The sequence below is a fragment of the Lichenostomus cassidix genome, chromosome 17 (genome assembly GCF_008360975.1).
Source record: "Lichenostomus cassidix isolate B80296 chromosome 17, HeHo_3.0, whole genome shotgun sequence".
Taxonomy (NCBI): Eukaryota; Metazoa; Chordata; class Aves; order Passeriformes; family Meliphagidae; genus Lichenostomus; species Lichenostomus cassidix.
In genome coordinates, this window is record NC_139497.1 from 4,537,241 (window position 1) to 4,556,683 (window position 19,443).

At 59.8% G+C, this 19,443-nt stretch overlaps 1 protein-coding gene across 5 annotated transcripts; it reads right to left on the reverse strand.

Moving 5' to 3' along the window:
• Positions 1 to 286: 286 nt before the first annotated feature.
• On the reverse strand, positions 287 to 19,159 carry LAMC3 (laminin subunit gamma 3). Of its 5 annotated transcripts, XM_085076992.1 has the most exons (29): positions 18,718 to 19,158; positions 14,706 to 15,010; positions 14,423 to 14,553; positions 13,384 to 13,550; positions 12,818 to 13,006; positions 12,525 to 12,642; positions 12,350 to 12,448; positions 11,991 to 12,127; positions 10,491 to 10,616; positions 9,991 to 10,189; positions 9,671 to 9,780; positions 9,211 to 9,429; positions 7,594 to 7,782; positions 7,267 to 7,512; positions 6,786 to 6,939; positions 6,542 to 6,684; positions 6,282 to 6,460; positions 6,057 to 6,195; positions 5,435 to 5,640; positions 5,080 to 5,156; positions 4,831 to 4,965; positions 4,378 to 4,522; positions 4,113 to 4,274; positions 3,792 to 3,894; positions 3,480 to 3,679; positions 3,225 to 3,371; positions 2,933 to 3,032; positions 2,048 to 2,295; positions 287 to 1,926 (listed from the first exon to the last, which is right to left on the reverse strand). In XM_085076992.1, exons 1-28 carry the CDS (start codon positions 19,088 to 19,090, stop codon positions 2,051 to 2,053), a joined length of 4,743 nt encoding a protein of 1,580 aa, XP_084933118.1. In that variant the 5' UTR covers positions 19,091 to 19,158; the 3' UTR covers positions 287 to 1,926; positions 2,048 to 2,050. The 5 variants fall into 5 exon arrangements, with proteins under 5 accessions (XP_084933118.1, XP_084933120.1, XP_084933121.1 ...); XM_085076994.1 differs by having other exon boundaries at positions 287 to 2,295; positions 5,080 to 5,153; positions 18,718 to 19,159; XM_085076995.1 differs by having other exon boundaries at positions 287 to 2,295; positions 4,113 to 4,256; positions 18,718 to 19,159.
• Positions 19,160 to 19,443: the final 284 nt, after the last annotated feature.

The window sequence follows — 19,443 nt, forward strand, 5'->3', positions numbered from 1 at the left end:
CTTCCAGCTGCTGGATAAACCCTGGGGCGCGGGCAGCGGGAAAAGGGATGAGCCGAGGGACAGCCACGGCCGAGGCCATGCGTGTCCCGGCCAGGGTCGCACGCCCCCGCGGTCTCAGCCTGACACCTTATGTTAAAAACATGTAGTAACTTGTGTTTAGTGGGATTTGTCAGACATTTGCCCCTCAACACCCCAAATGCAGCCGCATTTTAACCCCTGCTCTTTAAAAGCAGCAAGCGCAGGTACCGCGGGTGCTCTCCTGCCGCCAGTACCCTGGAGCGGCAGCTGTGTGTTATATTAGGAATTTTTAATGGATACAGCTCTAGGCAGGTGGCACCAGCTAACAACACCGAGTTCCAGGGAGAGCAGGAGGGAGCGTGAACCACACATTCAGCAGCAGACACAGAGCAGAGGCTTGACATTTCTGTAAGAGCAGCAAATTTGTGTGTTCACTGGAGATGTGTAATTGTCCTCCCCGAGAGACAGTAAGTGGCCATGGCTCCCTGCCTCTGGCCGAGCTGGATCACACTGTGCTCTCACTGCTCCATGGTTCTGCTTTCCCAGGGCTGTCCTTGGGCAGCAGGAGGGGAGCCCCTGCCCTTACACTCCCACAGCACTGCAGCTCTGGCACCCCACTCCTTGGGCAGCTTTTGTGCAGAATTAGAAGGGCGATGGCTTTGTTCTCAGTAGGAAAATCCTGTGTTCCTTCCAGAGATGTTGCTGGGGGAATTCAGCATCGATGGCAGCATTTTACATAAATTACACAAGACTTTAGCAAACCTGATTTGCAGCACTGTGAGCAAAAAAACATAGGTAAAACCGGTTGAAAAATGAAGCAAGCTCCAGCCTGGGGACTCGTTTCTGGTCTTGTGGGAATGACTTCAGATACCTGAAGTCACAGCACAGCCGGCACAAGATGGGCTGAGCCAGGACCTGGCTTGTCCTGCAGCCCAGCCCACAAGGGAGCACAGGGGAACATGAATGCCTTTCCTTTAAAGGCAATACAGCCACTGACCTCTGCCACGACGTGGGAGTGACACAGGCAGGAGTGGGTGTCCAGCTCTTCCCCATCCAGTCCCCACTGGCTGCACAGCCTGGTGCCACCAGCCAGCTCCTCTCCAGTGGAGCACAGGTGCTAATGTGGGGCTGTGGGTTCTGCTGCTTTCACACCTCCCTTCCCTGCCTCTATGCCACCCAGCCCCTGGGACTGGTGGCAGTTGGCTGGTTTACAGCCATGCCTGGTGACATTCGGTGAGCCCAGCAGAACTGGGAGAGGACACAAAGAGCTGTGGCCTTTTGTTACCCTGGAGCAGGGGAACAGCAAGACCTGAGCTCCTCTCATACTGAAGCAGTACTGAGGATGCCCCACCTGCCTTCCAGGAGCTGGGTGAGGATCCATCTTTGCCTCTGCTTTGTTTCTGCTCATTAATTTAGCCCTCCCTGCTGTGAACTCCCTTCCCTTGGGAAGCAGGCAAGCTGTATGCCCTCCGGTGAGCAGCTCTGCCTGGCTCCACTGGGATTCTTCTCTGCACCTCTGTCACCACAGCCTGTGAGCATGACACTGCAGGGTGCTGTGCAGCAGGAGCAGCTTCCAGCACGTGTGGGAGAGCCTCTCTCATCTCCTGGGGCAGGAGGAACTGCCGGGCTGTACAGCTTGGCTATGTTACATACTTGGTAAGCTGTTCCTGCCCAGTGCGCCATGCTGTGGTGGGAAGGGAAGGATGGTGGAGATCAAAGAGGATTCTTTGTTCACTCTGCAGTGAGAGACCAGCCCTAGGATCTCCATCTCGTGCACAGAAACATCGGTGGTCCCTGGTAGGTGGCTGTCCCCCCATCCTGAGGACAGTTGTGGTGGCTGGAGTCATGCTGCAGAGCGCTCGGGATGAGGAGCCAGAATGGGTGTGGAAAAGGACCTGGGGTGTGGTTCTGTACAGAGAGAAGTGTGAGGAGCAGTGGGAGGGATTGATGCTGGTGAATGCAGAGTGTCCTTCCCTCTGCTGTCCCCTGTGCGGGGGGGCACAGAGGGGATGTGGCAGCAGCCAGCAACCTATCACTTCGAGCAAGTCTCAGGGAGGCTCCGCAAAATGTCCTCCAAGTTCTGCTTGTCGGCCCGGATCTCAGCCAAGTCACTCTCAAACGCTTGGATCTTCTCCTGCTGCCGTGCTGCCTCCTGCTGCAGCCGGCTGATCTGGCCAGCCAGGGGTCCTGGAGTGGCCAGGCGGAGCCACAGCTGCTCCAGCTGCAGCCTCCCGGCGCTCAGCACTGCCTCCACCTCCGTGTCCTGATCCAGGTTGCCTGGGCAAGGGGAGAGGACATGGATGAGAGCAGAGAGCTGGACAGGAGAAGGTCTGGATGTGCTCCATGGCACGAGGCAAAGTATAGGGAGTGGGTGCAGCAGGGCATGGAGGCTTTGCAGCTTCTCAGTGATCACAGGTAAGCAAACAGGAGTGTAGCTCCAGGCAGGGCCTGGGCACTTCTCTCCCTTACAAATGGGTCGTGATTTCCACCCTTTTGCAAAATTTCCTAGATGCAAGTGTCCTGGAATGCTCAGAAATATACCCAGATGATCAGAACAGGTGGAGCAGGAGAAAGACCAACTAGTAGCAACAAGCAAACCCAGTCTAGCACATCCCTCAGCTCCAAAGGGACTTTGCCAGCCTTGCTCTCCTGAGGATCCCAGGAGAGATCAGTGTACCCAGAGCAGGCATGTTCACACACATTCAGCAAGCTCCAATTCATTCTTCATGAGGTTTTTCCTCAGGACATGAGCCTTAAAAAAGCTCTGCTGAGATTGTGGGTGATCTCAACCAAAGGGCAGCCAGCTCAGCCTGGATGGCCAGCAAGCAGGAGGCCCAGTGAGCAGGAGAGCCCTGGCCCCTGAGAGCCCAGCCCTTTCCCTGGACCCTGCACCCCTTTTCCCCCCAGGTCTCACCTAGGCTGTTCAGCAGGTCATTCAGGGTCTTGATGTCCGACATGAGTGAGCCCCGGGCTTCCTGGAGACTTTTTGCCATCTCATTCACCTCTGACCCCACCTTCCAACAGAGACAGACAACCAGGTCAGAGACACCACTGACTGACATGGTAGAGGAGAACCCAGGAACATCCCCAAGGCATTGTCCCTACAGCGGAACTCACAAGTCAGGTTATTCCCTATGCTTTGGGCTGTGGACAAAGCCACTTCTGGGCTCTGTAGGACACAACCTGCCCAAGGGGACCCAACTCACCTGCTGTGCTTCCTCCAGGTCTCCCCTGAGCTTCTCAGCCATGTGCTCCTGCCGGGAGAGCTCCCACTGGGTCTCGTTGGCTCGTGTTGTGAGCTGGCTGGCATGTTTGAGGGCCTGCTTGCTCTGCTGCAGCACAGCCCGAGCCCTCTGCAAAGGGATGGAGATGGGAACAGTCACCTGGGGACATGCAGCCCTGCCTGGTGGCTGCCAGCCTGGCCATGCCCAGCAGCTCTCCCCACCTCCCTCAGCTCAGACCTTGGCACTCTCCTCAGAGACTTGCTCAGCCTCCCCAGCTGTCCTCAGGGCTGTGGTGGAAACAGACAGGGAGTTTCCCAGAGTCTTCTCTGCCTGTTTAATCTTCCTCTGGGCATCTGCTATCACTCTGTCCCGCACAGTGGCCATCCTCCTCCTCAGGGCAGCCTGACCCTTCCGATGCCCCAGCACCTTCCTCATGCCTGTGGAAACAACTTGGCCATCACCAAACTGTCCACTTCTCCCCTTGTCACCTGGAGCCAGAATGGCTAGAGCCAAGCTGTGGCTGGAGATGCTCTGCCTGGTGCCTTTTACCTTCCAAGCTGGCCAGGAGGGACTCAGCATCAGAGAGCACAGCTTTGCCTCGGGAGACAGCCATGGTAGCCACATCATGGGCAGAGCCAGCCCGGTCCCGCAGCTGGGAGAGGAGAGGAGGAGTGAGGCTAGGGAGTGGGTGAAGAGCTGAACCCAGCTGAGAAATGTGGGTCTCAGCCTGCTGCTCTTTGGCAGGTGAACTCCTAGGGATATCTGGGAGCCCAAGGAAAGATGTCTCCCAAAACATCCCTTCCCAGCTGCCTGGCTCCAGTCGCTGGAGCAGCAGGGATGGGGCTCCCCACTCAAGAGATCAGCAATTACCTGCTCGAAGCCATGAGTCCTCTGCAGCTCCAGGCGCAATCCAGCTGCCAGTGAGCGAGATGCCTCCACAGCCTGCTGAGCCAACGGCTCCTGGGCTGCTGCTGCCTGCTCCAGCACTGCCAGCTCCTGTGCCAGCTCTCCAGCCTGTGCTGGCAACACCTGCTGCAGGGTCAGGAACACCAAAGGCTCCATGAGATCATCTCCCAGCCTGGGTAAAGCAGGAGGTAGGGATGCCAGCAGGAGCCATAATTAGGGTGCTGCTCACCTGCCCCAGAGCAGCCACCTCCAAAAGTCTCTTGGCCAGGTCAGCGTTTGTCTGTTCCACGGCTGTCAAAGCTCTCCTGGCCTCCACTGCCACCTCTGCCGTGCCAGCACCCAGCTCCTCCTGTGCCCGCTGGATTTCCTCATACCTACATGGACAGGATGCTGCTGTCAGCCAGGGTGCTCTGGTTCCTCAAAGGATGGAGAGAACTTGAGATCTGGCCCTGGGCAGGGGTGTAGCAGGAAATTCTGGGGCCTTTCCCTGAAGCATCCCCAGCATGCAGTGTCCTGTCCCTTTGCTTTACAACACTGCAGTGCCATGAGTTTGACAGTGCTCAGCACATCCCTGTTGGGCAGATCCCAAACCACTGTGACCGAGTCCTGTAGCAGGGACCTGGCCAGAGGAAAGAGGGCATCTCCTGGTCTCTGCCAGCTCTTCTTGCTGCCAGCCCCTCACCCAGCCTCCAGCTCGTGCTGCACATCCCATGTCGTATTCCCCTCCAGCAGGTTCAGCAGGAGCTCGGAGCTGGCCTTGGAGGCACTCAGCGCCCTCCTGACCACTGCCTCCACCTGTGCCACAGCGTCCTCCTGGCTGCAGGGACAAGGACACAGAGAGAGGATAGCAGGATTGGCCTTCTGGCAAAAGAAGGCCCCCCTGCACCCCCCTGGGTGGGCTGACAGCCTCCTCTGCCTCTTGCAGTTGTACCTCTTGGACAGAGCCCGAGCCTCCAGTGCCCAGCGGCTCCAGTTTGTGGGATGCTGTGGGATTTCCTGGGGAATCTCCTTGGAACACAAACAGCAGCAGTGAAACCCCAGCAGGGAGCAGGCACCCCCGGACCCTGCCAGCCCAGTGCCTCAAAAACCTCCCAAAGGGCTGGAGCAAGGAAAATAGCTGCTCCTGAATAGCTGCAAGGAGGGCTATACCCACGTGGACCCCAGGCATTCCTCCTCACTCACTCTGCTGGTCACACCCCACCCCAACAGTCCTGGGGGCACATCCCACTGCCCCCCAGGATTGCCAGCAGCCCCCTCAGGAGCCCAGGGCTGCTGAGAGTCCACACCGTGGTAGCCAGGGTGTCTGCAGCGTGCAGGATCTCCTGCTGTGCTGACTGCAGCGCAGCCCCGATCTCCGACAGCAGGATGCAGGTCTTGGAGGATCTGTGGTCAGAGCAGCTGCTGGCCCGGGTGGCATTCGTGAGACGGCCTTGTGCAATGTTCAGTGACGCTGCCAGCTGCCCCACCTGTACCAAGAGGGCGGCCCAGGCACCTGTGGGTGGCACAAGCAGCTTGTTGCCCATTGGGGCTGCTCAGGGCTCCCTGCTTGCCTGTGGGGCTGCCCCCTGCCTCACATCTACTAATGAAAGGGGAATACAGTCCCTCTGGGGGGCTCAGGAGGGACCCAGGAATTCAGCACCCAAAGGGCACCCATGTGCTGGTGCTCAGACCCTAATAACGCCCATCACTGCCTCCTCCAAGACCTCACAGGTGTGAGCATCCCTGCAGTGCTCTGTCCTCCCAAAACGTCATGTCCCCTCCACTGCCCTCCCCCCAGATCACTCCATACCCACACTGAGCCCAGCGCTCACCTGGAACCTCCCTGCATCCACCCACCATGCCACAGCACCCTGAGGGAGCCAAGGGTCCCCGGAGGGGTGAAATGGGTTGGAGGGGAGCCCCCCGTACCTCTCAGGAGGTGTGGGCTGGGCAGCCCATCTCCCCGGGGTGCATCTCCCAGCATGGCAGATTGGCCCGGGTGGGCATCACAGCCTGGTTTGTGCAGCCATTCCTCCATCTCCTGCAGCCTGGCCTTCAGCTGGTCAGCCTGCGGGCACGGCATGGGGACATGGGGACAGTGAGGTGGTGCAGGGGGTGGGCGCTGTGCCTGCCTCAGCAGTGCACAGACTGTACCTCATCCTTCACCAGCCCGTAGCAGACAGGACACTGCTGGCAGCGGGAGCTCTGCGGGTCAAGGAAGAAGTTGGTCTGGCACTGGTCACACTTGTAGCCCACAAAGCCGGGGTGGCACAGGCAGGTGCTGTTCTCGTGGCACTGCAGGGTGACGGAGCCCAGCGGGGAGCAGTTGCAGGCTGCAGAGGTGGCAGAAAGGTGTTACACTGTGGCTGCCAGCCCTGCTTTCTGGGCAGAGATGCAGATCCCATCGCCATTACCTCGGCAGCCCCTGACAGAGAAGCCAAAGAATCCGTGCTGGCATCGGTCACATTTCTGTCCCGTGACACCTGGCTGGCAGGAGCACTGCCCCGTCAGTGCGTGGCACCCGCTCTCCCGCGACCCTGTTGGGTGGCACTCACAGCTGGCATGAGAAGTGGAGGGTCATGAGCAGGCAACCAATGCAGAGACCAGAGCTGGGAACATGGTGCCACTGCTGTCCCCTGGCAGCCCCACGCCACATACCTCTTGCACCCCACGGCGGGTTCCAGGCCATAGTAGCCAGGCTGGCACTGCCCACAGGCTCTGCCTGTCACGTGTGGGAGGCAGTGGCACTGGCCTGTGCCAGGATCACAGCCCTCCAGCCTCGGGTCTGAGCCGTTGGGGTTGCAATCACAAGCTATGGGAGACAAAATGACTCTTAAATCCCAGCACGGGGCTGATGGACAGAACTGCAGGAATGGGGCAATGGGGCTGAGCTCCTGACAATGTGGAGAGCCACGTTCCCCCATCAAGCAGGGCTCTGAGAGGCTGATCCCCTGCAACCCGAGTATCTCTGGGGAAGGATGGCAGTGCAGCAAGAGGGCTAAATACATTCTGGAACACTTAGGGGTAACCTGGACCATCCATCAGCCCCTAGACCTGCTGGGAATCCCTTTCCACCCTCTGCCCTTACTGCTGGGAGGATTTTGGCTGCAAGTGAGCTGTCCCCGGGGGCTGTACTTACGTGCACACTTCCCAGCAGGGCTGGGCGCCAGCGCATCCCCGTAGAAGCCCGGGCGACACCTCTCGCAGTGATCGCCCATCGTGTTGTACAGACAGCGCAGGCATCGGCCGGACACGGGGTCACAGTTGCCCACGGCATTGGGATCCACGTTGCCGTGACACTGGCAGGGTTCACAGGGACGCACGGGACCTCTCTGCCCCAGCGGGTCCCCGAAAAACCCATCATCACAGAGCTCACAGCGTTTTCCTGGGGAAAATGAGAAGGTGGGGAGGATCCAGCCGTGCCGACGCTGCCCACAGCCCCTGTGCCCACCCACTCCAGCCTCACCTCTCTGCCCCGGGGGGCAGTGGGTGCAGACCACCTCCCCACTGCTGGGCACCTCGGTGCAGGGCGAGCCGCCGGGGCAGGGGCAGGGCTTGCAGTCATCAAAGCGCCCTACGAACGGGTTGCCATAAAAGCCGGGGCTGCAGCGCTCGCAGGAGGGACCCTCTGTGTTGTGCAAGCACTGGCAGTGCCCTGCGGGGAGGAAAACGGAGCTGAAGGTCTGCGAAAACCCAGCCCCGAATAACAGCACGGACCGCAGGAGGGATGGAGAGCCCGGCGCTGAGCATGGCAGGAGGGATGTGCAGCTCCAGCCAAGGCGTCGCACATCTCCAGCCAGTACTTGGGACATTTTCCCTCCCTGCTCTGTCTGCTCAAGGGAGGTTTTGGAGAGGACACGGTGGCCACAGCGAGGCAGGGACGAAGGAGAACTGGCACAGGCAGCACCATCAGTGTGTGCGGAGGCTGCCGGCGCCTGCCGTAATCCACAACACATTTCCCAGCGTCGAGGCGCGTCCTTTCCAGCCTGTCTTGGAAAACACGAGCAGCCGGCTCGGCACCCACCGGGGAGCATCTCCTCCAGAGCGAGCCGAGCCGGTGAGTCAGCCTTCCGAAATGGGCTGTGAGGAGGAGAGGGAGGAAGAGGAGGACGAGTGCTGGAGGAACCCCCCCGCCTCCAGGCAGATGCTCTGCTTCACTGGCGAGAGAGAAGTCAGGGGGAGGATTTTCCCCCGTGTTTTGTGGGGTCGGGTCATACCAGGAAGGCTGCGCAGGAGGGGGTGTTATTTCATTTTCCCCACATCCGGGCAGAGTCAGACGATGGAAAAGAAAGGAAAAGCGGGTGGCAGGAAGAAGTGGAAAAATAAACTAAAGGAAGTGCGCGGGCTGGCAGCGCCCAGGCCGGAACATCAAACGCCTGGCCCCATCCCTGCGGATTGTGCAGTCGGCGGCGCCAGCCCCGGCTCTGCGGGATGAGGGCGAGTTTGCAGAGCTGCCGCCGCCTTTCCTCGGGCAGGGCAGGGGCATTCGCCGAGCACTCTGCCTCCTCCAGCCCTCTCAATCCCGGCCATACATCATCGGTGCTCCCCGCTGAGGAGAACCAGCCACCGAGGGCTTGGGCTGGCGGCACAAGAGCTGGCTCCTCTGGTGTCTGCCCTCGAGCTGTGTTTTCCTGCTTTTTTCCTTGGTTCTCTGCTCAGGTTCACCCTCGAACTGCAGATTCCAGGGCTATGCCCAGTCGTGCTGCTCTCATGGGACATTGATGCTGCCTGCCAGACCCAGCCTAGCAAACCCTCTCTGCTGCCCTGACCCTGCTCCCGCACTGCTCTGAGGACCAGCGCCCTTCACTTCTCCTCCTTCAGGGTCATAAAGCCATGAAAAATGCCCATCTAATTATAAATTACCACAATTATTGCACTTCGTTAATTATCTCCATCTTTGTCATTATGAACCCAGTCCCTACAACTGGCTAAGCAATTCCACTTGCAAATTTTGGGTACTGCAACTTCACTGATGGTTTCAAGCATCCCTCAGAACAAGCAAAGACACGGACTTGTCACCCATGCAGGTAGTGACCGAGTGAATAGAGGGACCAGGGGGTGCACACCTGTGAGTGTGACACACCTGTGAGGGGGTGACAGTCCCCGTGCTGGTTGCAGGAGCAGGGCACACAGCTGACAAAGGGGCCGCCGAAGGGGATCTCCCTCTTGAATCCAGGTGCACAGGACTGGCAGAACTGCCCGGTGTATCCCGTGGGACATGTGCATTCCTCCACCCAGCCTGCTCGTGTCCCCAGCCCGGGGCGAGCAGATGACAGCTGGACCTCGCTCAGGGACAGCCGGCCTGCAGGAGGGGACAGCGGTGTGGGAATGGGATGGCACATCTCCTGCTCTGCTCTGAAATGCTCCAGGCACAGCAGACCCCAAAATACCTCCTGGAGAGCCCAGGGGTGTTCACAGAGAGCAGGCAGCCCCTGCCCCAACTCCCCACTCCCCACAATGCATCTCATTCCCGAGAGTCTGATGCCGCTTTGATGTCCCCACCCAGCTTGGTCCCCATGGGGGTGTTTTGTGGAGCCACCCACCTCTCACGGGGCGGCTCACACGGAGACGGAGAGCAGTCAGGTTGGAGAGCAGGCGCTGGAAGCTGAAGGCTGACAACAAAGGCTCTGCACCCTCCTCTGCCTCGTGCAGCCTGTTGGAGAGAGAGTGTGGGAGGCAGGGCAGGGCCAGCCTGAGCCAGATGCTGCAGGACAGCTTGGGTCCTGGCTGGGACCCAGGCACACCACAGCTAAATCCCCAAGGGGGCAGAGAGTGGGGCTGAACCCCACTCTCAGGGCAGCCCAGACAAATCAGACACTCCCCTAAACCCCACTGAGGCTCCCCAAAGCACTGTGATGGGTACCTGAAGGTGACAGCCTGCTTTCCATGCTGGGGCTGGCTCTTGCTGCTGGGCATGGTGATCTTCATCCCCTCACCCTCCAGCACCAGCTGGACCTGGAGCAGGGGCATCCTGCTTTCTGTTCTTGTCCCATTCTCCTCCACTCCCAGCAGCAGGGACAGGACCTGCCCATAACTGAGGCGCTGGTTCTGCAGAAACTTCTCTGGGAGGGGAGAGAGGAGCAAAGCCTGTGGGACATGGAGGCACCAGCTCTGCCAGGACTGTCAGTGCAGTCCTATTCCCACCAGCATCATCACAAGCCACAGTCACCCTCCTGGAGCAGAGCCAGCTCCAGCGTGCCCACCCAGTGTCCTGGTCCACTATTCCAGTACCCCCACCTCCCTCTGCTATGGAAACACACTCATCTCTAGGATGGAGCCCAGTGCCTCCTGCACCAGCATAGCAGTGGGACAAGAGCACCAGTGGGTCCTCACAGCCCCCCAGGGACACAGCACACACAATACCTGGTGCAAGAAATTCCACTGGCTCCTCTCCATCCCACTCAGTGATGATCTCCCCACCAGCCCAGTGCAGAGGCAGGTCTGTGGTGCCTGTAGTGCCTGCAGCTGTGGCAGCCCAGCCCTCCAGCCCTGTGTGACACACACAGTGACAGTGTACAGCTAAGGGAGCAGTGAGTCCCCACCAGCACAGCACTAGCAGGGTGCTGCTTTCAGGGGTTCAGTCCCTCCTCCCAAAACTCTCCCGACTCTTGGAAGGCACCAGCACTTTGTAACACTCTGCTCCACTCAGCTTCTGTGCTTTCATGCACTGGAGGGCAGCCTTAGCCACCCCCCATCTGTTTATTTTCTTAGATTTGGAGGAAATTATTATCTTTCAACTTTTGCCCCCGCCTGTGCTGCAGTTCTAACATTACTGTGGGCTGGAGAGCACAGGAAGCCTGAGGAGAGATGCTGGAGAAGCCCAGAAGAGACGGGGCGTAATTGCATTAAGTTGGTTTCCTTAAGAAACCAGTTAAACTCCCCCCCACTCCCCAGGGTTAGTTATTTCTTCCAGCCCTGCAGGAAAAACATTTGGAAATCTCTCAAGTGGGCTGTGCTCTCTTATCAAATCATCCCCAGTTTGGACTCTTTCACCCAATATAAGAAAACTCCGTCTGGGAAGCGTTTTGGGGAGTGGGGCTTTAGGAGGGTGCCGTGGTTGCATCTCAGCTCAGAGATTGCCAAACCAGTCCCAAAAGGAGCAGCCCCAAATTGGCTGTGTGAAGGATGGAAAAAAAAAAAAAAAGGCTCGGTTTAAAGCCTGGCTCATTTTCAAGGCCGCGGAAGGCATTCCATCAGCACAGCAATTGGCAGCGCGGCAATTAGGATCAGCCCGTGCCTGGCGCATCCGAATCCATCTGGGAACAGGCGAGGCAGAGCAGGGTGCCTGCCGTGGGTGCCTGCCGTGGGTGCCCGTGCCGGTGTCCCCGCAGCGGTGTCCTCGCAGCAGGGCTGCACACGCCGGGATGCGCGGCAGATGGCAGGGTTTCCCCGAGCATTCCGCACGCATCCAGTCCTGCCAGCAGGCGGGCAAATTCACCCCATCCCGCTCTCCCAGCCGTACTGTTACAACCCAGCCGCGGGTGGGGAGAGGAGGGAATAATTGGGAAAGTTCCCAGGAGGCTCCGTGCTGTTAGTTTTTATCTTTCTGGGCTGATTTTTAGAGCTCTTGCAGCCCCTGGTGCGGTGGAATGTCCATGCCTGCCCCATGCACAGCCCCAGGAGCAGGTTGGCATGAAGGGATGGCACGGAGAGCCGGGGACAGCCTATCCCCATGGAGCCCGGAGGTTTAACAGTAAAACAGGAGCAAGCCAGAGAAAACCCTCTCCAGCCATCACCACCAGTTGACTCCAGAGGGGGGATGCTCAGCCCCAAAGAAGGACACAGCCACATCCTTCCCAAACTATTTTGGCTGGAGTTGGCAGAGCTGTGCCCTCCGTTTCTCCGGGGGCTGGGGAGGCATACCTTGGCTGAAGTCGGAGCGGATGTGAGTCTCCTCGTAGCCATCTGCCGCCCTGCAGGCGCTGGAGTGGCCGTAGCAGAAGCAGCTGGAGCAGCCGATGGGGTTGTGGGGCTGCAGGTTAAACCAGCCCGGCTGGCACCTGGGCACAGGGAGGAATCAGCAGCAGGTAGCACAGGGCAGGCAGAGCTGCAGGGAACCACGGCAGTGTCGCGGGGTAGGACACTAGTGACAGCTCCTTGTTAGCCCAGCCCCAGCGGTCCAGAGGAATGCAGCCCCACAGCGTTGCCACCAAGGCCTGGCATTGCTCTCAGACTGGAAAGGGGCAGTGGTCCTGTCCCCATCCCACAGCCACGGTGCTTACCTGTTGCACAAGTGCCCTTCCACCCTCTCCTTGCAGGTGCAGTGCCCCGTGTTGGGGTCGCAGGTGCCCACGCTGCCCGCGGGGTCACAGGTGCAGGGTCTGGACGGGGGGAGATGAAGGAAGGAGGTGATCCCCGTCCCATCCCGCTGCTCCCGCCCAGGGCCGCTCTCCTCACCTGCAGCCACCTTCGCTGAGGCTGTGGTAGCCATCCTTGCAGCGCTCACACTTCCAGCCCGTCACGTTGGCTTTGCAGAGGCAGCTCCCCGAGCTGTCGCACTGGGGCTGCAGGGAGCCTGTGGGGACCCCGGCCAGCCCTGAGGCTCAACACCAGCCAGGGTGACCGGCCGGACACACGGGACGGGGGGGAGATGGGGAAACCACGAGCAAGGAGAGCCCACCAAACCCCTCGAACTCCAGCTGGGGCAGTGGTTTTGCTGCCGGAGCCCGGCCGGGCACAGCCCCACGCACCTGCGGGGTGGCAGTGGCAGGGCTGGCAGGCTCCGTGCGGCTCCCAGCGGTAGTAGTTTTGCCTGCAGCTCTCGCAGTGGGGCCCGGCCGTGTTGTCGCGGCAGTTGCGGCAGTGTCCCCCGTGCCCGCTGCGCCGGAACAGCTCCCGGTCGTAGAAGCACTCCTCGGAGCGGCCGCTGCAGTTGCAAGCTGCGGGGAGGAGGCAGGAGGAGGTCAGGACCTGGAGGGCACTGAAGGATACAGCAACCTCCTGTGGGGCTGGATGAGCTAGAGGGACCCCGTGGCTCAGCAGTGTGAGCTTTGGCTCTGCTTTTGGAAGTGCAGGTGGGCACAGCACGGTGCCCGCAGCACATGGAGGCACTTGTGGGCTGAAGGGAATGGGAAATCCTCAGGGTGCTGCTGTGAAGGAGAGCCCTGGGGTACAAATCCTCCTTCCCTCCCTTACAAAATGGAGCAGGTGCTTTCTTCTTGGACAGGAGGTGCCAGATGAGCTGATGCAGCACCAGCGCAGCCCATCAAGGCGTGCCACATGCTGTGACCACGGAGCCAGCCCGGGACATACTCACGGAGACACTCGTTGGCAGCCTCGGCCGTGCCACGCGCCCAGGGCCGGTCCTGGTAGAAGGGCTGGCAGCGCTCGCAGTCAATGCCAGCCGTGTGGTGCTGGCACACACAGACCAGCTGCCCAGCCTCGTCTGGCGTGCACTCACTGGCGTGGCCATTGCATTTGCACCTGCAGTGAGACCCCGGCGTGGGGGAGCCGCTCTGAGTGCCAGCATGGCCAGCAGCAGCAGGACGGTGCCCAGGCTGTGCAGTGGGTGACCCTGACCCTGCTACTGGGCTGGCTGTGGGGTGAGAGCAGCTCAGGCTGTGCTGGCCTTGAGGCAGCCCATCGTGTCCCCGAGGCGCTCCCAGCCGGGCCAGTCGGGAGGTCACACGCCGAGGGTGGCCCGTGCTAACCAGCTCCAGCTGCTGACCCCAGAGGTGGGACAGCAGCTACATACAGGTCTAGCAGCCGGCTGGGAGCTGTCCCAGCCCTGCTGCCTGGGGCTCACAGCTCTCTCAGGGATGGGGAAATTTTCCATGGCTCCCAGCTGGGGAAGGGCATGTGCAGCACAGCCCATGGGCAGCACCAAGTGGGTGCCACCTGCATCTGTCCCACATCAGCCCCTCCTTCCCCCAGCAGCTGCTCCAGCTCCTCTGCCAGTGGCTGTGCTGACGTCAAGCTCTTCCACCAGCCTCTGCAGCTTCAGGTCCCCCCTTTTGCTGTGCCCAGGAACGAGCAGGGTCACAGAAGGAGCAACACAAGCCCCAGTATCATTAAAAGCCACTGAGCTGGGAGGGTACAAATCAATACAGCTGGTGGCACATGGAGTGGGCTAGTGGGGAAAAGACAACCTTTCTGCACAGCTGGGAGGGCTCCAGGTTTAACCACCCCTCTCTGCACTTCCAGCTCCAGTTTAAACATGGAGGAAGCCACATCTGAGCAGTTTGCCCCATAATCACAATTCAGACAAGACTGAGGTGAGGAGTAGCTGCTCCAGCTCTACACCCCCAGGGAGGTCCCCATACTCTTGCCCTCAACCCAGACTGGCTGCCCCTCACCTGCCACCAACGGAGAAGTCAGATATGGCATAGTAGTATGACTGCAGCACCTTGGGGTCCTTGAAGATGTCATCCCCAAAAGTGTTGAGCCGGTTCAAGGAGATGAGAAGGTCAGTGACTGTCACCCATTCCTGCAGGGGACATGGGGAAGGCACATTGGTGGAGAGGTCTGGTCTCCTTCACCTTTTCATGCAGAGATGCAGCACTTTTACCCCAGGTGGGTGTAATAGTGCTTTTAAACCCGAGGGTCCATGCACCCACCCCCCTCCCACCATGGAGGCACCTGCAGCGCTGGGCTTCCATCAAAATTGTAGGCGCTGGGCCGTCCCTCCAGGGTGGAGAAGGCCACGTTGCCCCCGCTCAGCGGGGAGATGTCACTGAACTCGTCGCTGCAGAAGGCCACCTGCTCATCCTCCCCTGGCCGCAGGTACTGCCGTGGCCTCTTCCCGTAGGTCTTCTGGCAGGATGCACTGTAGAACTGGAAGGGCACCCAGGGCCCCTCGGCGCGGCTGCGCTTGTAGATGGCAAAGCTCTCGGGGCGGCTGGTGTGGAACTTCAGCCGCACGTAGGTGATCTCGTAGGCTTTGCCTGGGGACAGACCCGCCGTGCTGTGACCCTCTGCCTGTCACCTGATGGGCACCGCAGCCTGAATTATCCTGTGGCACCCACCACAGCTGAAAATGGAGAAATCACCACCCAACTGCCCTTAACCAGCTCCTCCTTGGTGCAGCCCAAACCCTGTCCAGATCCTAACTGGCTCTTGCCCCAAAGCAGTGTCCATCCTTTGTGTGGGTGCATTGAATGGATGATGAGCTATTCCAAATCCAGGCTCTACCCAGCAGCTGGGGGGAGAGCCAGGCTAACATCACTGAGAGCATCTCCAGAGCAGTGGTGCTCTAGGAATGGAGAGCTGGAAAGGGTCAAGGCCAATCCCTTCCCAGGGAGCTGCATGTTGGGACCCAGCCTCCCTTCCATCTTTGCTGGGATGAAGACAAAGAGAGGCCACCAATCCCTGGGGCGTCCGGCGAGCTCTGAAAGAGCTTGAAAGAATTAGCAGAAAGGAAAAGAGAAAACACCAAAGTGAACATCAGACCCACTTAATTGCCAGAGATGAAGGACCAGCTCAAAGCCCGGATTGCTCCATAACAGCACCACTCCTGACAGCACAAAACAATTAGCTGCAAGGTTTTGGCTTTATTTGAAAAGATAATGAGTTGGGAATGTTAGAGGGGTTATTCCGGGACTAGGAAAACAAGCCTTTAATTGGGCCCATATGAATACTGTCGCGTATGAGCTGCGACTTTGCTGCGGGGGAGCCGAGGCAGCCGGCTACCAGCGCTGGGAAAAGCAGCTGCATCCCATCAGAGATGCGGGAAGCGCCCGGCAGAGCGCCTGGAGAGGGGGACAGACCCTCTCCCAGCCCACCCGGAGGTGACGAGGGCCAAGAAGGGGCTGCAGCTGGGCTGTCTCACCCTCGCCTTGAGCCTGTCCCCTCCCTCTGGGATCGCTCCGGGCTGGTGACAGCGGGGGTGCCCCTGTCCCGCACCCCGTGCAGGGGGGACGCCTGGCAGGCGCCCGTTCCCAGACAGCACGGTCCCAAGAGGGATGTCTACCAAAACAGCGAGGTCGGGGCCGTCACCTCCAGGAGCAGTTTCCTCTGGGAGAGGAAGGGAACTCAGTGCTGTGTCAATAAACCGCCCCTGCCCCAAGCGGCCCCGAGCGAGGGGAGGGGACAGCCAGGCAGGGGGAGCCCCATTTTGGTGCCTCCAGCTGGGATGGAGGAGATTCACTTTCCCGAGGAATCATCATCATGAGGGAGCATGTGCTTTTCCCAGACAGGCTTTTTAATCAGCCAATTTCTCCTTAGAGGAATAAAAGATCCAGAAAATAGCCCAGACTTGTTGTCTCCTGTTTGCTGCTCAGAAGGTGTGACGTGCCCAGAGCCAGATGTGCTGCAGGACAGTGATGCTGGCAGAGCTGCACAGGCAGCACCAGCACCCCTGGGTGCTCTCCCAGCTGTGCTGTCACCTGAACAAAGTGTGCACCTGCCTCCCCAGAGCCCAAACTGCAGCCTGTGCTGCTCTGGGGCTCCAAGAAGGGAGTTTTGGAGAGGAGAAAAGGAGCACGTGGGACAGTCATGTCACCTACATGTCTTGTCATCTCCAGCCCTGCCAAACCTCAGCCCCGGGCTCTCATCCCACAGGAAAATCAGAGTCACAGACACAGATCTGATCTAGACACTCCAAAAAGTGCCACTGGCATTCAGATTGCTTCCCGAGGAGCCCCGGTGCCTGCTGCCTTTGCAAGCCACGGATATTTTGGGCTCCTTCCTGACGTCTGACAGGGCAAATGCAAGAGCTGTGGACACTTGGGATGATCGACCAGCTGCAAACCCAATGCACCGTAGCAGCACGGCTGGAACCTCCTGGGGAGGAGAGATTTAAAGGAGCATAATCTAATTAACGCCAATCAACAACATGCAGGTAAACACGGGTCTTGTCCAAGTCATCCCATGTCTTATTTAATAAGCTCCCCAGGTAACCACTCTGGAGAACCTGCAGGACATGTGACTGAGCGAGACAGGCAGGCTGGGGGGACATGGTACATGGGTTAAAACACCCAATTACTCTGTGGAACCAGGAGCAAGGACTCAGCCCAGGCTGCATTCCAGGGCACTGCAGGGGCCAACTGGGCTTTTCCTCCTTAAGGCAAGTGGAAGCATCAAGGCAGCAATAAAAAAGTCTGTGCTGGGACAAGAGCAAGGCCTGGCAGCTGTGGGAAGGGTCAGGCAATGATGTGCCAAGCACCAAAATGGTACTTTTTAGCATGGCAAGATATAGGAGTTATGCAGGAAGAAGGGCACAGTTGCAGAGGATGCTCCAGCTCATGCAGGGCTATAGGGACAGACTGGAAGATGAATTCGGTGCAATGCTAGAGCCCTGGCTGTGCTAACAGACACAGCAGGGTGGTCACAGGGACTGGGCTCCACAGGAAACCCGAGTGTGGGGTCCAAGAGGGACCACAGAGAAGCCAGGGATGAGCTGGAAGAAGGACAGAGACTGGGAAGGAAGCCCCGGGGCTTGCCGAGCCCGCACATGGCGCTGTGACGAGCTGGGATTGGTGGCCACAAAGTCGCCCGGCGGCAGCTTGCTGAGCCACCCAGGCTGCATTCGGGTGGTCTGTGGCCCGGGTCACACACGAACGGAATGGGGACAACCTGACAGCCCGCGTTAGGGGGACAAGAGGCCGGAAAAGCCCCTCTGGCAGGGCTGGCAGGGGCAGGGAGTGCGGATGGCAGGCTGCTCCGGCATAGCTTCTCATGCCCGGCGGGGAGCCCAGCCCCGGCCCGGGGACAGCACCAGATGTCCTCCAGCTCGCAGGGGGCTGGGAAAGTGGCGACCTCCGCCCAGCCGGGCAGCTCCCGCGTCACTGCTGGGGCAGGCACGGACCCTCCACTGCCACCCCGACCCCTCCTGGTCCCACCAGCACGGCTCCGTGCCACACCGACACTCAGCTGTCCCCTCGCCATGCTCGGCTGTCCCCTCACCAGCTCTAGCCGCAGCCCCTCCACTACCCGCCTTCGGCATGCAGATGGCAGGAGACTGCAGAGAATGAAGATTTTACAGCGCTGGCCAACAGCCAGGAGAGTTTAGATGGCAGGGAAATGTTATAAAACCTTTTTAAAATGCCAGGCATGCCCCTTGGGTTTAAGTACCCTCCAAGTGGGCGGCTTGCACAGTATTTAAAACACAGAGGGTTCTGATGCCAGCTGGGGAAACCTCCTGGGCTTGCACGGTGTATCTGGAGCTCTGCACCCTGAGACACGCCAGGCACCCTGAGCAACGCACGGGGGTGAGACAGGAGGGGCTTGGCACCCGTGGTAGTCACCCTTCTCGGGCAAGGCTCTCCCAGGGTGGGAACCATCTGCCTCCTGCTCTGCAGACTTCCATGATCAGTAAAAAGCAGCGTGGGGTGAAGGGAAGAGCAGGCGCTCCTGGCATGGCTGGCTGGGAAGCAGCACAGGCACAGCTTCTGGCATCCTCACCCCACAAGGGACAGGGGCTAGGCGGTTGGACAGGGCAGACTCACCCCGAGTCCCTTCAGTGCTTTGCAGAGAGCAGCTCCCTCCCTACACCCCCCAAAAAGCCCTGGGGAGCACCCTGTGCTTAATCCAGCACCAGCAGCGAGAGCTGCAGGATGCAGGAGCATCCACCCCCCATCTCTGCGCCCTGCTCTCGGTGCACCCACAGGGGGTGTCACCCTCCAGTGACACCGCCAGGGCTGCTGGCACTTACCCAGGTGCAGGGTGATGTTCACGGAGTTGGGGTACTGGATGCCAAAGGCCATGGACTGGCTCTGCCACCAGGTGCTCTCCTCCTGGCTGTGGAAGTCGGTGAGCAAGGAGGCGTTGTGGTGGCGCCGGGGGTCGCTGGCGTCGCAGCGGTGGCACAGGGCGCTGGCGTGGCGAGCGCCCATCTGCAGGCAATAGTCCTCCGGGGGCGACCCGCACGTGTTGGTGGCCTGAACGGCCCGGCCGAAGGCAGCGTTCTCGAAGTCGGGCATGCAGCGGCGGGGCTGCCCCTGGGGGTCCCAGCAGGAGGATGAACCCCCCTTCCCCAGCCCCAGCCCCAGCAGGGCCAGCAGGCAGAGCCCGGGAGGCTGTGCCATGCCGGGGCTGTCCTGGCTGGTCTCTGAGCCTCCTCTGGATGGCAGGGAGGCAGCAGGCGGGACGGGACGGGACGGGATGGGATGGGATGGGACGGGATGGGGTGGGATGGGATGGGGTGGGACGGGTCCCCCTACCCGGCACCTCCTCTCGCTCCGAGGTCCATCTTGTGGAAGCTGCTGGGAATGTCAAAATATTCTTATGTGAGCCAGGGCACTGGGATTTGGAATCCCTGCAGGCCATCCTGGTCCACGGGCTGTAACGAGGGGCAATACAGGACCCTCCAGTGCCCTATCCCCAGACTATCTCCATTATTTTGTTGATAAGGGATTTGCACCTTCAGCTGCATGGATGT

What these genes read in the sequence shown, in the direction of transcription:
- LAMC3 (XM_085076992.1), bottom strand. Translation starts at nt 19,090, where the DNA reads ATGGCACAGCCTCCCGGGCTCTGCCTGCTGGCCCTGCTGGGGCTGGGG. An exon ending in GGCTGCCAACGAGTGTCTCC is followed by an intron (nt 13,007 to 13,383) that starts GTGAGTATGTCC and finishes TCCTCCCCGCAG; the next exon opens with CTTGCAACTGCAGCGGCCGC. An exon ending in TGACCTGCTGAACAGCCTAG is followed by an intron (nt 2,296 to 2,932) that starts GTGAGACCTGGG and finishes CCCCTTGCCCAG; the next exon opens with GCAACCTGGATCAGGACACG.